This window comes from Berghia stephanieae, chromosome 9 (genome assembly GCF_034508935.2).
Source record: "Berghia stephanieae isolate SIO BIC M18660-M18661 chromosome 9, UCSD_Bste_1.3, whole genome shotgun sequence".
Lineage (NCBI taxonomy): Eukaryota > Metazoa > Mollusca > Gastropoda > Nudibranchia > Aeolidiidae > Berghia > Berghia stephanieae.
In genome coordinates, this window is record NC_088368.1 from 21,591,681 (window position 1) to 21,609,187 (window position 17,507).

General features: G+C 34.4%; 1 protein-coding gene across 1 annotated transcript; it reads left to right on the forward strand.

Moving 5' to 3' along the window:
* Positions 1-814: 814 nt before the first annotated feature.
* On the forward strand, positions 815-17,483 carry LOC144979851 (28S rRNA (uridine-N(3))-methyltransferase-like). The gene is made up of 10 exons (XM_078927065.1): positions 815-908; positions 5,879-5,912; positions 7,030-7,232; positions 8,260-8,327; positions 8,940-9,079; positions 10,135-10,268; positions 11,535-11,601; positions 13,457-13,658; positions 14,789-14,936; positions 15,965-17,483. Exons 1-10 carry the CDS (start codon positions 831-833, stop codon positions 16,034-16,036), a joined length of 1,146 nt encoding a protein of 381 aa, XP_078783191.1. The 5' UTR covers positions 815-830; the 3' UTR covers positions 16,037-17,483.
* Positions 17,484-17,507: the final 24 nt, after the last annotated feature.

A 17,507-nucleotide genomic window follows, 5' to 3' on the forward strand; every position in this document is an offset into this window, starting at 1 on the left:
TAAGTTGGGTTAATTTGAGTAAAGAGTCTTTCCCAAGGACTCAGCTTTGGGCCGCCCAGAATGGGACTCGAGCTCGAGGCAAGGATCCACAGATCGGAAGAGACAAGTATCCTACCACTAGACCACACGCTTTTACGACTCAGAGGCTAGTGTTTTAGTTTTAGATGTCCCTGTGAAGTTGTGAGAATATAAATAAATGATAGACACTCGGTATGAAAACAGTTGTTTAGAAGTGGTGGATGTCTAGGGCTGCCTCGATAAATGAGTAAAATATGTAAATGAACTAAATAAATAAATAATTGACTAGATAAATTAATAAATAGACGAATGAGTAAATAATCTACCTTAAGTTATCCTTGGTGAATCATTTCCTATAGTTTACCTCGAGAAAAGACCAAGATGACAAAGGCGTTAGCCGCAGAGCAATGCCGCAAAGTGAGTAACTAAATTCATTTCGCTAGAAAAAACAAAAACAAACAAAACGAGCCGCCGACAGCGAAACTCCAACTCGGGTCCCCCAGGTGGACGAAAATTGCCACTCAACGCCCCCCCCCCCCCCCCCCCCCCCCCCCCTCCCTCTGGCGCCTTAAAAACGCATTATTCGTGATTTTGTGAAAGAATTGTATGCCCTGTTAAATAGCGATAGGCAAATTACAACTAATAAATAATATTTATTCGTTGTAATTTGCCTGTCGCTATTAAACATATTATTATGTTTAACATTAAAACGATAGTTTGCCAACTTATAGAAATACGGAATCTCACAAAAAAATATTATAAACTGCAGCTACTGATATACTAACACCTAGTTTTAAATCACATACAGAAACATGGACATTGACAAAAATAACGCTAAAAAGCCTGTTCCTTTCTCATATGAAAAGGGTTCAAAAGATTACGCAAATAATGTAGGTTTCAGAAATTTCAATTCATGTTTTATATACTTTTCAAATTACAGTAGCCTGCACCGTCTCATGCATGCGTTATGTGCGAGAGAACTGCATCTTCGTGCACCTTGCCCCACTCACAACGAGATGACAATGACACTGACACAGGACACAGACTCTCAGACTCAGACTCAGACCTGCAAAATAGTATGCACGTCGACATAGCTCTGTCACAACCAGTCAATAAGACCTTCCATTTCTATTTTCTCTCAAATCTTATATTAAGATCCAACGGTTCTTTTGGAATAAAGCGTAACAGTAGCACTAATAATAGGGAGTTTAATAGAAATTCTAAATGTATCTCACACACTTGAAACCAATGTCATATGAAAGAGCTTGCAACACAGATTACAAAACAGTTTGAATTTTGTTTCTATCTTGATTAGAAATGTAGTTACGGCAGTTCAAAGTCTGAGATTTCAGACCGATTTTTACCCCAAAATTACCATTGCAAAGTTGTGACCGAAAACGCGTGATGTTAATAAAAAATGATTAAAACGGCTGTCATTATTCCCAGACGCCTGTCTGGGGATAATAAAAATTCGTTATCCCCAGACAGGTGTCTGGGGATAACCAATTTTTGTTATCCCCAGACACCTGTCTGAAGATACTATCCCCAGACGCATGTAGCAAGTGGGCAGAAAGATTTTATGCAAAATGCCAAACTAGGCGTGAAAAATACCAAATATTCTGGAAAAAATACTAGTGGTTGTGTCCCAAAACAGTTAATATATCAAGTGATATTTAACACAAGATGAAAGTAAATAGTGATCAAATGTCAAATCCAGCTCTTTAAAAAAAAAAATATTTTAAAGCAAATGGATCAATGAAATTTCTTTTGTTACTTTGGTCTGAAAACGTAAAACTGGCAATTCGACTTTTTATTTTCAACCAGGAAGAAAGTTGTTAATCATCAAATCTGTTCATAGTCCACCAACCATTTAAATTTTCATTACCAACCTACCTGTTAACTTTATTGACCATCTCTTGTTTCTATAATTTGCTCATTCTGGCCACAATTTTGGGGACGACCGGGAATAATTTTTATGTCGCGGACGAATTCCTAGGCCATGGTGTTGTTCGCCCCAAAGCCCAAAACCCACACCTGTTATTTTCCTGTCTGCTACGCACAAGACAATACAATTTAGTATCACACGTCCACAAAACTAGATCCAACAACATATTTTTATTCGAATCAGAGATGAAAATAACTACCAAAACAAGGAAGCAAAAATGGTGGAAATATGTTTAGCTCATATATGAATTTAAAATATTCCGATAGCGGTGTGGATAGGCAGCTCAGTGGATAAGGCCATCTTTCATTTTACTCCTTTTAGCTGCACAGATTCGACCCAGTCGCGACCCCCCCCCCCCCCCCCCACTCATTTTTTTTTTTTTTTGTTACTTTTCTTTCTTTCTTCCCAATTGATTTTCATTGTTTTCACTTTTGTTCCGAGTTCCGAGCAAGAGTTTTTTTTAATCAGTTGAATTTTTTATTTCTCTGATAATATTATTTCATTATTTAATTTGCTCTAGATCTATTATTGTTTTTTTTTCGTTTTGGTCAATGATAATAATAATAATAATAATAATAATAATAATAATAATAATAATAATAATAATAATAATAATACTAATTGTAATATTTGTTATTATTATTACTATTACCATCATAATCATTATTATATTATTATCAATAATAGTATTATTTTTATTATTAATACTCTTATTATCATACTATTACTATTATTATTATTATTATTATTATTATTATTATTATTATTATTATTATTATTATTATTATTATTATTATTATTATTGTATATTATTATTATTATTATTATTATTATTATTATTATTATTATTGTTATTATTATTATTGTTAACACTATTCCCTGCTCCGAGGGAAATCTCTCATTTTCTTTTTTTAAAAATATTTTGACCTAAATCTTAGAGTTTTTTGTTTGCTAAACCTTTATGTAAATGTTCCGTTTCTGAGCATGAATTTCTTAAATTGTTTTTATTTTTAAAACAATTATTGTTTTTTTTTTAAAAACAATTATTGTTTTTTTTTCTCCTCTATCTGACCATTTGGTCGCTCTCTGAATATTTCTGTTTGTTTGCTTTTTAATTATTTATTCTTTTTAGACACTATTTGAGATCGGAGTGGGGACGAATATATTTGCTAGAAACTAGAAAAAAAACAAGAGAGAGAGAGAGAGAGAGAGAGAGAGAGAGAGAGAGAGAGAGAGAGAGAGAGAGAGAGTAATAATAAAAAAAAAGAGGTGGGGGGAGGATGGATGGGACATTTATCCCTTTCAACGTTCTGTAAAAAGAAGACGGAATTTTAAAAAAAAAAGTGACGTTACCAGGATTCGAACCCACAACGTCGATTATGGTCAAACTTCCAGGGCAGACGACTAAACCATTCGGCCATGACACCCACTTCGAAGTCGACGCATATTGTGTATATATAGTAACAACTGATTTTAATGTTGGTTAATTTTATGTTTTTATAGATATTTTATTAACTTTCCTTATTTCTATGTGCATCTGGAAACATTCCATATTCTGGATTGTGGATAATTGTTTAAAAGAGCGGAGTTTCAAATATGCGTCTGGGGATAATGAAAATTCGTTATCCCCAGACAGGTGTCTGAGGATAACAAATTTTTATTATCCCCAGACAGGTGTCTGGGGATAATCACAGCAGATTAAAACAGTCAATATGGAGTTCTTATCATATATTGTACACCAAAATGTTCGTCTTATCGAGGACAATGCATTTACATTAATAAAGAGGAAGATAAACATTTCAAATTAATACATTATTACATAATATGACACAAATGTTACATAATCAAAAACACGGCTAGACGTAAGAAAGAATTTGCTCTATCACTTTTGGATTTATCTCCAATATCTCACTGAAACAATTGCAAATAATTACCCTCTTTTAATTAATACATAAGAATAAAAAAGGGTTTGAGAGTATTTAAATGAAAAGATATAAACATGTTGTGTAATGACATAATGAGTTTATTTTTACCTATGGCAATTTAATTGCATATAAATAAAATGGTAGATTGAAAAAGTTCAAATAAATTGAAACAGATTCCCTATTATAATTAGAAGGAAAGTTCTGGCTTTTAATACTTTAAAAAATTCTGCTGAACCACTTTGGGTTTATTGCTATTACATCATTTGAACTGACAATTAATATAATTTTATCCCCCCCCCCCCCCCTTCTCTCTCAAGGTATGGGGGGTGTCAAAACTAATAGAACATCTTACCATAATATTTATTAAGGCTAAGGCCTTTAAAATATGGATACAAATGATAAACATATCTAAACATATGGGAAAGAAACTTGATGACTTCATGGCAAAGTAAAATAAAATTAAATTAAAGCAATTGGTATTTTTAAAATATCGATATTATTAATATCGGATTTCACAAAGAGAAGAAATATACAAACTTTTAAAACAAAAACAATAAAATGCCTATAAATAAAGTTGGAAAGTATGTATTCAAAATAAAAACATAGTAAATAATAGTACTGAAAATATTATGGACTAAATTTAACATAATACATAACTAAATTTAAAATATCGATATGAATATCGATATCGCCCTGCAGCCATGATGAGAAGATAATGTAAACAAAGCATTTCGGCGCAGAGTTAAAAGGTGTCTGCGCATCGATATAGAGCCCTGAAATTTGGCATGAATAAAGTTTAGATGTTATTCTAAAAACAAGCGTTTAAATTTTAAAAACACACGCGGTAAATAAAAAAATAAATGCATTTGAAAATTGCCAAATTTTAACTTCATATAACTTCTGGAATTATTAATGGCTTTTTCCTTAATTGGCACCATTTAAAAGGAAATTGAAAGACGAAAATAATGATACCAGAATATCTGCGATATTCCTCTTTATAACGAAGTTATGCATCTTTAATTGAACCCCCAAAACGCGAACAGCAATTTCCAGTCACAACTTTCCTATGGGCGAGTTGGGTCAAAATTTGACTGCCACTGCTGCTGCTCACTAAACTGCCTACTAATAATGTATTCATACTGAAGAAACGTTCTGAAATCAATATCAATGACTTATTTGAAGGTGGCGTTTACGCACCTCCGTTGGCGATGTAAAAAACGCATCGTTTTTATGCACCTCCGTTGGCGATGATGGTTAATTAATGAAAATGTTGCTGCATACACGTCCATGAGATGAGGTTTAAATAGTTTTAGATTGTAGTTTAGCACGCTGCTTAGTGATTACCGATGTACGTTTATACAATGATAATAAATTAAAGGATAATAGCAATGATTTTAAAAAATCAAAGGTAAAAAGAAACATGGCACACAAATAGAAAATTAAAAATCGAAGTTGTTTTTTTTTTAACTTGATAAAAAAGTTTTTGAAAAACAACAAAAAAAAAAAGAAGAAAAAATCAAACAAACAAAATTATGTATTTCTCAGTAAGGAAACTTCTTTTTTTAAAAAGTCTACAATGGAAATCGAACCCAGTACTTTCAAGGTTAAAGTCTGACAGCTTGTCCTCTGCGCTACGGAGCCACCTAACTGTTCATCACATTTAATAAGGTCTTTCGAAAACATAATTTTACCTTCAATGCAACTTCTATTTCTGGTTTTGTATTTCGATTTTTTAGATTATTATTATTTTAATATAAATTTATTAACAAAAACATCCTACAGATGTCACAATATAACTTTCATTATGTCCAAATACAGAAACACAATGTCGCTGATGAAATTGGGTGGAATGTGCATGCGTGACGGAGGTGTATAAAAACGATCTGTTAAGATACACCATCACTGGAGGTGCATAAAAACACTGCGTATTTGAATTATACTATAACTTATACATGAATAGGGCTGATATTTTTTTCAATATCTTTTTCAGGCGAGAGTTAAAAGGAAAAAGATTTTTAAAGAAAGTGAGTATACCATATAAATTAAGTTAGAATAGTATTCCGAATTCCTTCTGACTTCTGAAGTAATTGTAGAAATCTATTTTAGTTTCATTAATAATAAAGTATAAAGTTGGGATTGCATCATAGTAATATTAATCTGTAATCCTAGTGACCCTTTAATAAAATCATAGTTGGAATTATATTTTGCCAAGTTGATGCTTCAGTTAAAGTTTTGTTTGTGACTGTTTCAATTTTTATTTACTTCAGTGCAACAGGCATTCGTCAAACATGCATTCGACAAATTCATTGGTTCAACGAACAATGACAGAATTCCCAAATTATGTCCTTTATTACGTTAGTAAATTTTTCACGGCATCCACGAACTGTTTCTCAGTTTCGACAAACTAAACTGAGACAGCTTTAGACATTAGGAAAGGAGCGAGGTCTCTGCCACCATCTTGCTTTGCTTGGAAATTACACAGAAAAGTAGAAAACGGTAGGGGCTGTCTGAGGCCAGTGATCGTAAAATACTAACGAAAGAGTGAAAATGGAGAGCTTCGTATGGGAACAAAATAGAACAGTTTTGTTCCGATACGAAGCCTCTCCATTTTCACTCTTTCGTTAGTAAATTACACAGAGACAATGGTTCAAATTTAAAGTGTTCTGAGACTAAATATTATTTTTAGAAACCAGAAATGGAGCCATTTTTAATTTCAGAGATGATTTTTTTCTCCTAGTAATCATCTATTATAATACCATGTATTATTTTCGTTTTTAGTCTTGAATCCACTTTGTAAACATTTGAGTGTATCTCTCATGGCAAGCGATTTACTTGTGCCATGATGGGACTAAGTATTGTCAACATATAGACACAATGATAGATTGTTCATAGAATTTTCTGTCCCCTATTTGAACCACTCCTACTTTTCTTTAGCGCTTTAATTTCAAATCTAGAACTTTCCTTCATTTATTATATACCTCTTTACTGGTACTGAAATGACTTAGAAGTGTCTCAAGCACTATAAAGCCACTAAAAAATACCCCAAAACAAACATATTTTGTAAATTATGTATATCATACATTATAAAGACTGTTGTTTGTTTATTTAATTTTAAAATTTGTTTATATTTTTACTTTTTAGTCAATGCACACAAAAAGAAAAAAAATGAAGAAAAGTTGATTAGAGACATGGAATTGATGAAGAAGCAAGAACAGGGAGTTGATGAAGATGGTGAGAATGGGAGGGTAACCAGTGGAAGGTGCTACACCATTTCTATAGCTCTACCTGGTTCCATCTTGGATAATGCCCAGTCTCTGGAATTGAGAGCTTATCTCGGCGGTCAGGTGAGTTTATTTAACTTATTGTTAAGATTAGGTTAGCATTATAGGATTTATGTTGTAAAGATCCAAAAAAGTGTGTATGAAACAGGGCCAGACAAAGCAGATTGTTTCATAGACAATTTTTCAGATCTTTATCTTACACCAGTAAAGTAGTCCTTCAGAACCATTCGGCCAATGGAGCCAGAATTTATTTAGGTTTCTATAGCGTGAAATGGACAATGGAAATTGCTTGCCATCCTTTGGATAGGACTTTAGTCTATCGTAAAGTACTTTTGCCAAATCGAACAACAGACTCAGCTACTTATTCACTGCTGGGTGAACAGGAGTGTGGGGGGGGGGGGGGGGGGGGGGGGGGTCAGAAAAAAATATCGACTGCACCAGAGATCGATCTTGGTCCCTTTGCGTGTGAAGTAAGTGCTCTACCAACTGGGCTATTGGGACCCCGTATTACACCAGTGCCCCTCCGTAATTTCTCAAATTTCTATTGTCCATTTTCTACTATACTGCCGTTTTTTAAAAAAGAACACAGTATGTGCTGTTTGGTTAACATTACACATACTATATTTTTTAAAACAACAGCAGTATAGTTGTCTAGTTGTCAACACTAGTTGTCCCTCGAATTCGGAAAAATGCTGGAATGAGATCCTTTTCTCATTTCGGACCCTCTATTTGGAATGCCTTACCGCAGAGCATTCGTGAAAAAGAATCTTTGTCTATTTCGCTTAAAACATATCTGTTTCAATTTTATTAGATGGTATGAGAAACAAGATAGGTTTGGTTTGTGTTGTGTGTGTGTGTGTGTGCCTGTGTGTGTAAATGATCATGTTTCAGCCAAAGTAATTTGTAATTTAAGCGCTTAGAGTGGTGTCTCGGAGTTATAGCGCTATATAAGTTTTCAGCATTATTATTATTATTATAGAAACCAGGATAAATTCCAGCTCCATGGGTCTTATTGCTCTGAACCACCACTTTATATCCATGTAAAAAGGAGTATCGGTAAACTAATTTTAAAAATGTTCCTTTTCCACAGGTTGCTAGAGCAGCTGCCATATTCAATGTTGATGAAATCGTCATTTTCGATGAAGGGTCGCAACAAAAGTAAGTTGTGTTGGATTAAGTATTTTTGTTTATCTATTTTTCTGATTTTTCTCTACTCAAATGGATAATAATGTGAAATTGAATGTAAGCTTCAATTTAATTACAAAAACAGATCAAATGAACGTTTCGGGTTTTCCCCTTTATCAACAAATCAGGATGAATGAAACACCACAGATGAATGAGATGATGTGGTAGTGGCGTAGTTAAGATGAATAAACAAAAACCAAAGGGGAAACCCGAAACGTTCAGTTAATCTGTTTTTGTAATTAAATTGAAGCTTACATTCATTTTCACATTATTATTTATTTCTTTGAGCTTCGAGCAGCAACATTTACATTACCCTACTCAAATGGAAGAAGTAAGCTGTCTTTGTTTTGTTTTTGTTTTTTGAGCATTCTCCGATTTAAAAAAATATGTAAAATTAAGAATAATAGTAAAAAGCCTTGCTGATTAAAAGATAATTAAAATAATATGAGTGTTGTACACAGCTTGTGGAACTGTCAGGTCTTCTGATAAAGGAGACATATAAACTTTTTAGGAGATTTATAAACTTTTTATTTGTTGACATCAGTTTTAAGACAAAATTTACAAACTCTATTTTTCTATTTTCAGTCAAGACAAAAGTCAGTTCAAAGGCCTTCTATCTGCTGGACGTGGAAATACTCAACTTTTTCACATTCTACAATACTTGGAATGTCCACAGTATCTACGCAAGGATTTTTTCCCCTTTCACAGAGATCTGTCACACGCTGGTAGGTAGTTGTAGACTTTTGTGTATGTGACTCACCACCGAATGATAATTCTGTCTAAATTATAATGTAAATGTTGCTGCTCGAAGCTCGAAGAAATGAATAACAATGTGAAATTGAATGTAAGCTTCAATTTAATTAGGAAAACAGATAGAATGGACATTTCGGGTTTCCCCTTTATCAACAAACATGATGAATGAATTACTACAGATGAATGAGATGATGTTTTGTTTATTCATCTTAACAACGCCACTACCACATTATCTCATTGATCTGCAGTGATTCATTCATCCTGTTTGTTGATAAAGGGGAAACTCGAAATGTCCATTCTATCTGTTTTCCTAATTAAATTGAAGCTTACATTCAATTTCACATTGTTATTCATTTCTTCGAGCTTCGAGCAGCAACATTTACATTATAATTTAGACATAGAATTATGTACTTTGTGCCAGGGTGATTCTGATGATGAATATCGAACTTGATGTGTCAATAATAAAATTTGAGGCAAAATATAAAATATGAGTTTCTTGTGGTTAGGGGGTCCCGATAGTTCAGTTGGTAGAGCACTCGATTCACACACTAAGGGACCGTGATCGATCTCGGGTGATGTCAAGATTTTTTTTTCACTGCTGGGTGGACAGGGGAGTCAGAAAAAATATCTCGACTGCACGCACCTGGGATCGATCTCAATCCTTTTGAAGGTGAAACAAGTGTTCTACCAACTGAGCTATTAGGACACCCGTGATAAGATTAACTCTCTCCTTACCAGCTATTTTCATAATTTTACCTGAAACTTCATACTTACCGAACACACAAAAATAGATTTTTCAAACAGAATAGTAACGAGTATATTCTATTTTTCTTTTCAGAAAAATGAGCTCTGCAACACAGTGTCGAGTTTTTATAGCTATAACTAACTTTAACAAAATTAAATCAGACTAAGAAAATTGTTGGCTGCATCGTAACGAATGTGACGATTTTCCTATGGGTGGTAAGGAGAGGGTTAAGCATTTTTTAAAAAATGTTAACATCTTCACTCTCTTCCAAATTCTTGCCAGGTCTTCTTAACCCCTTGGACATGCCTCATCATTTGAGAGAGTTTGATTGGTGCCAATACAGGGAAGGGGTCACACTGGCCAAAACCACTAAAGACAAAACACCTGTCAGCTTTGCAAAGATAGGATTAAGACAGGTGATGACTTTTTCACTCTTTCGTTTAAAAGTAACAAAGTTGTTAGCAGGCACTAACAGCAGGCTTGCCAATCAGCATGATTTCTCATATTTTATTACACTTTGAGGTCCAAAATTGGATAATATGAGAATGAATGTTGACTAAAATCTGCTGAATGCAAAGTCAGAGTTTGTAATAAAAAGGGGGAAAATGATAAATTTGGGAGTGGGAGCATTGAGATCAGTAAATATCATTTCCTAAATGAGAATCTCATAGTATATGGGCCATGTTTGACCCCTCACCCCCCCCCCCCCCCCCCCCCCCCCCCCCCCCCCCCCCCATCCCCTAGTGATTTCTGTACAGTATGTTTTTCTGAAAGAGCGTCATCTAAGCTATAGAAATCCACTTGTCTCCTCATCAAACAGTGGTCACAATAAAATTCTACAGGCATTTGAAAAACAACCAATAAAAATGAACAGTTATTTCCCTTTCCCATAGATTTACATGTTTAATATTAATATTTATCGTGTTTCATCAAAATATCAAACATTGTTTGTATATCTAAAAGGTGGTTAAGAATATTTTCATTGTTTAAAACAAAGAATAATATGAAAACCAGTCTTTTAGCATGAATATTAACCGGGTTATGCAGACAGATAATTGTCATAGGAAATGCAGGATTTTCCTACCCTCTACTAGTTTGATTGATAAGTCTCCGTAAATTCAGTGAAAGTTAAATTTGGATATTGTGGATGGTTGAACATGTCGAAAATATGGTTTATATTTTTATTTTAATATGATAAATTTCAAACGGTTGAAATTGGTTGACAAGTCTGAACTAGTGTAAGATAAAAATCTGAAAATTTGTGAATGACCCAGTAGTGTCTGACGAAGCAGAATGAAAGATACTGGCTAATATCATCCCAAAAATAAATCAGCATTCCTCACTCCAGGAATATTTATTTATTTATTTATTTATTTATTTATTTATTTTTTAAATCTTTTTTTTTTTTTTTTGGTGGTTTTTTAATTGATTGGCAGATTTAGGTAATGATATGATATGATATGATATAAGTCCAGATTTATGTAGGCTTTTACAGCCTTTTATCTGCTCTTGTGCATTCGTGAACGTATTTAATTCACGTCTCTCAAAACTGGGCATGCCACATAGTGGAAGGAGGTGTCTGAATTTAACTTTACAAACAGTATTTTTCTGTTTCACAATGAGCGTCAAGACGGCATGGTAATGGATCTCATATTCAAATAAATCTATTTTTTTATTCACAGGATGTGTTACTGGATATGGAGGTTCCTGCAGGCCAGCGTGTCACGGTCAAGTTAAAGCCATCAAAAGGTAAAAAACAGATCAAATGTTGCTTTGATTTAACTCTTCAATTGCTTGCTGCTAATGCTAACATTTCATGTTGAAAGAAGCTTATTATCTTTCATTGCTTGCTGCTAATGCTAACATTTCATGTTGAAAGAAGCTTATTATCTTTCATTGCTTGCTGCTAATGCTAACATTTCATGTTGACAGAAGCTTATTATATTTCATTGCTTGCTAATGCTAACATTTCATGTTGACAGAAGCTTATTATATTTCATTGCTTGCTAATGCTAACATTTCATGTTGACAGGAGCTTATTATATTTCATTGCTTGCTAAGATACTGCTGTCTTGTGTAATGAAATGGATAACCATAGGGTGTTTTGAAAATAAGTAATTGATATCTGAGTGTCTATTTAACATAAATGAGTTTTCTTATTAAAACATTGAGAGAAAAAAGTATAAATGATACAGAAATTACTTGTATTGGATGTTTATAAAAAAGATGGATTGATTTGATAGAATCCCTACAACTTTTACACCTTAGATCATTCTGAAATACGATGTTTCAATTGTGATATTTTTTGGAATGTTTTTATTGTGTACATCAAATTTATTTTGTTAATAATTGCTTTAGTTTATATTTTGTCAAGAGCTTGGAACTTGTTTGTATTCTTACCCATTTTTGCTCATTGTACACATTTTGCTGAGGGTTGTACGGATTATTATATTTCTATTATTAAGCATTTTTAACAACCACACTCCTTTAGTGTACTTAAACACATTAATCTGTTTGTTGACCTGGACGTTCACATAGGGAGTTCAATGTAGTATTATCTGGTGGGTCATATCAGATGTTTTAGTGGATTCAAGAAGTGGATACCATTTATATTGTCTATAAATAGTAAATTAATTCATTAATTTGAATATTAATTATAATATTGCTAGCATGGTCTAATTGCCCATCATCAGATTCAGTGTTAATTATAGTTTTTGCAGAATTGTACATTTAATCAAAATCTTACTCAGTTTAGCTCTCCATTGTACACATTTTGATGAGGATTGTAATTTTACGTATTGTTGAATTTCTATTGTTTGCATTTTAATTTTAACATTCATACACTCTTTTATACACTGAAACATTTTGATCTGTTTTTTGACCCGGAAGTTCATATAGGGAGTTCAATAAAATATCTGTCTGGGTCATATCAGATTTATAAATGGATTCTGGAAGTTATTGCTATATGGTCTAATTGCCCATTATCAGAATTAGTGCTAATTATAGTTTTTGCACGATTGTACACATATGATCAAAATCTTACTCATTTTGGCTCTCCATTGTAGACATTTACATGGACTAGGGTTGGCAGCTCTGAAAATGCCATTATTGTTATTAGCAGTTTTATTAGTTTTCAAATGCCTCAACAATTTAGGCCTTCTATATCTTTCTGAACTTATGAACCTTAAGTCTCGAATCAGAAGCCTTCGATCATCACGTGACACCACTTTATTATCTGTACTAAAATGTAAGTTAAAATCTTTTGGTGATCGCTCTTTTCAATGTGATGGCCCCAAACTCTGGAATACCCTACACACCCCAACCCATCAGAGAAATCGAGAATATCTCAAACTTCAAATCTGCTTTAAAAGCCCACTTTTTCAAAATTCATTTTACACCATGCCGATTGTAATGTTTGTCTACTATTATCTAAGCAGTTTGTATTTTGTTCCAATATTTCATTTTGACCATACATATGTACTTAACGTAATTCATTATTTATAAAGTGCTTTGAGATGTTTGGTTTCATGGAAAGTGCGCAACAAATGTCTTTTTAATAATAAAAATAATATTATTATTATTATTGTTTTTTTCTCTCATTAAGGTGGAAAATATTTGAAAGGTGAAGTAGTCGCCCCGTCGGAGCCCAGAGAGAAGTGTGGTCTGTATTGGGGTTACACCTGTCGTCTGGCATCGAGCATCAGCGACGTCTTTGACAGCTGTCCTCACGAAGAGGGTTATGACCTCTTGGTTGGCACCTCGGACAAAGGAACAGATTCCAACTCTGTGGAGTTTCCATCATTTCGGTAAGTCTACGTCATAATTAAGTAACAAGTTTGCCAATTTTCGTATATTTACGGAATTCAGTATTGAAAAATAATAAAAATAATTGAGCTTTATATAGCGCAATATCCACTAAATGTGCTCAAAGCGCTTTACAAGGGGTCCCTGGTCAACAGCAACCAACGTTTAACATATAGGACGGGACATGCCGCCTGTTAGGCGATATTACAATTTTTCGGACAAAGACAACGCTGTTAACGGCCAGGTACTCATTTTACACCTGAGTACGGTGAGAGAATGTGAGTAAAGAGCCTTTTTCAGTTATCAGGACCCCCTTTTTTTATCATGACGGGGATTTGTTTTCTTGCACTATTAATGGGGCTATAATTATAAGAGTTCTTGCTCACTGTAAAAATTACGAGATACCAACAGTGGACGTTCACATAGGGAGTTCATCGCAGTAAATCTGAGTCCTCCAAGTGTAAGTGAAATGTCTTATTCACTGAACTGTTTCAACACCCACATTTGTCTCTCACTCTAGTGAAATATAAAATTTAATGATTTAATGATTAAATTTAATGTGTCTCTCTTAATAAAACAGATTCAAGCCATATATGTTTGTACAACACATATACATGAGTACATTTAAGTTGAAATACTATCTTTACCACGTGTATCATTATTGTAATCTTTAATCAATAGATTTATGGCATTACTATTAATAGTAAGGGCATTCAAGGGATTTTATCCTATTTTGCCTTATACCATATGTTATGTTATGTTATGTTAAGCCAAATCTGATATTTTTGGCTACAAATTCAATTTTCAGAAACTAAATTACCAAACAAAATACCGAGTTGACGGGGTAGTGATGGTAAGGATAATCATTTATTTGTATACGTAGTGCTTTACTAACTATCCACTGGCAAAGTGCTCAGCAGCGATTTACAAAGCAAGCACACACATATATATTGTCTCTCCCTCTCTCAATCGTACTCTCTCGCTCACACACATACACAAAGGTCAAATATTTATATATTTATCCAATAGTTTCAGGGTTCATAACTTGAGGGAGCTTACTTAATATTTTATCAACATAACCATAATTTTTCTTCCTTTCTTTTCTGTTGTTTTTTCCTGATCTGTATTGTAGCCATGCCATTATCGTGTTTGGAGGATTGAAGGGTCTCGAGTCGTCTATAGAAATGGATGACAAGTTGACAGACAAAAATCCAACCGAGTTGTTTCCGTACTATCTCAATGTGTGTCCTAACCAGGGAAGTCGCACTATCAGGACTGAGGTGAGTTTGAAGAGATACGGGGGGGGGGGGGGGGGGGGGGGTGACATTGAGGTGTGTGAGAGAGATAGAGAATCAGTGCTGATGGTTTTCCTCGGATCCGCGGAAATCTGCGATTTTTGTGTCAGAGTAGGAATTTCCTCCTTTGAAAAAATGAAATTTTCCTCAATCAAATTTTCTGGCTTTGAGAAATTTGACGTGTAGTGGAACAAACTGATGCAGCTTCCCCAACTATCCAGAAGATAGCTAGAGTAGTTTATCATCTCAATGGCTCTAAAAGTGGGGGTTAGTGAAGTAAACATTTGGGGTAAATAAAAGCATTCATAATTTTCCTCCTTTTTGTCACCATCAGCACTGGAGAATGGAAGAAGAGAGAAGAGGGGTCTATCGTCTTCAAATGGCATCTAAAAACCAATCTTTTTCATTCTGCTTATCGTGATTCTATGTGAACTTCGAACAAGATTTGTGTGAGACTGTTGTAGTGATTTTGTAGTCGAATGAATGAACATGTGTGATAGTAAAAAAAACTGCCCTACAGAACTTTGCACCCCAGGAATGAATGGGTAACACTGAACAGAGCACGGGCAAAAATTGGGAGAACAGCTAGAAGCATGAAAAAGTGGGGGCTGGCTGAGACTAGCTTGTGTACATGTGGATGCCCAGATCAGACGATGGAGCACATCCTTAGAGAATGCCAGGATGGGCCAAGCTGTACTGACCATGACATAAGAGTCTGCTCCACAGATGCTATGGAGTGTGTTCGGTGTTGGAGCGACAAGTAAAAGAGAATAGAAAAATAATATACAGCAGGTGGCTTGGACTGTATGAATTGGAAATTGATTAAGGTACAGGAAGAATAATTGATACACTGTAGAGCTTATTCAACACCACAATCAGTGAAGAAGGCTATTTAAATTTGCCTCTATTATTTATATGTTTATTTATTTATAAACGATAAATATATGTTTGTTTTTATATTCATGTTCTACTTCCTATCCTCATGTCTGCATTTCCTGTATATTCCATCACAGGAAGCCATCCTTATAGCCATGACCTCTTTGACCCCTAAACTGACGTCTGCAGCAATCAACTCCTCAGCCTGATATAGTAATGGAACCGTAAACAGTGTGTGTGTGTGTGTGTATGTGTGCCTCTACGTATGTATGAGTGAGTATGCGCCATTGGTTTGTCCTTGGGGCATCATAATAGTCTCCCCTGCCTTGTAATCATAATTTAATCATGTTTTCTATTTAGGCGTTTTATGGAAATTAGAAGAACACAGATTTAATGATTATTAGTGACTCACATATGAAACAAATGTGATTTGAATCATGGATTCATAGTACAAGTTTCTCAGACGCAAAGAAGGTCTTTTGCATGCAGAAGTCAGATATTTATAATGGGTACAGTGTTAGTAACAATACAAAGAGTTGTTTCTATCTGGTTCACAATTGCAAAACTCTTATGTCTTTGATGTGCTATAACTTTAAAAAATCAGTGTTCAATAGGAAAAAAAAATGTTCCTTGCACATCTTGTAGTTCAAATCTATCGTTTGAATCCACATGCAGAAAATTTAAATTATCTTTTTTTCTTTTTCGTTCTAACTGGCCTTTAATCTGAAGTGGTCCTCTGAGTTGGTAGAGTAAATGCTTCACTCGCAAAGGTATGGAGATCGGCCCTGATGAAGTCAAGATTTATTTCTGATCCCCTTGGCCATATAGCTGTGATTGGGTAGCATGGTCTGTTAGATCTGGTGGAATTGAGGTGTGTGAGAGAGATAGAGAATCAGTGCTGATGGTTTTCCTCGGATCCGCGGAAATCTGCGATTTTTGTGTCAGAGTAGGAATTTCCTCCTTTGAAAAAATGAAATTTTCCTCAATCAAATTTTCTGGCTTTGAGAAATTTGACGTGTAGTAGAACAAACTGATGCAGCTTCCCCAACTATCCAGAAGATAGCTAGAGTAGTTTATCATCTCAATGGCTCTAAAAGTGGGGGTTAGTGAAGTAAACATTTGGGGTAAATAAAAGCATTCATAATTTTCCTCCTTTTTGTCACCATCAGCACTGGAGAATGGAAGAAGAGAGAAGAGGGGTCTATCGTCTTCAAATGGCATCTAAAAACCAATCTTTTTCATTCTGCTTATCGTGATTCTATGTGAACTTCGAACAAGATTTGTGTGAGACTGTTGTAGTGATTTTGTAGTCGAATGAATGAACATGTGTGATAGTAAAAAAAACTGCCCTACAGAACTTTGCACCCAGGAATGAATGGGTAACACTGAACAGAGCACGGGCAAAAATTGGGAGAACAGCTAGAAGCATGAAAAAGTGGGGGCTGGCTGAGACTAGCTTGTGTACATGTGGATGCCCAGATCAGACGATGGAGCACATCCTTAGAGAATGCCAGGATGGGCCAAGCTGTACTGACCATGACATAAGAGTCTGCTCCACAGATGCTATGGAGTGTGTTCGGTGTTGGAGCGACAAGTAAAAGAGAATAGAAAAATAATATACAGCAGGTGGCTTGGACTGTATGAATTGGAAATTGATTAAGGTACAGGAAGAATAATTGA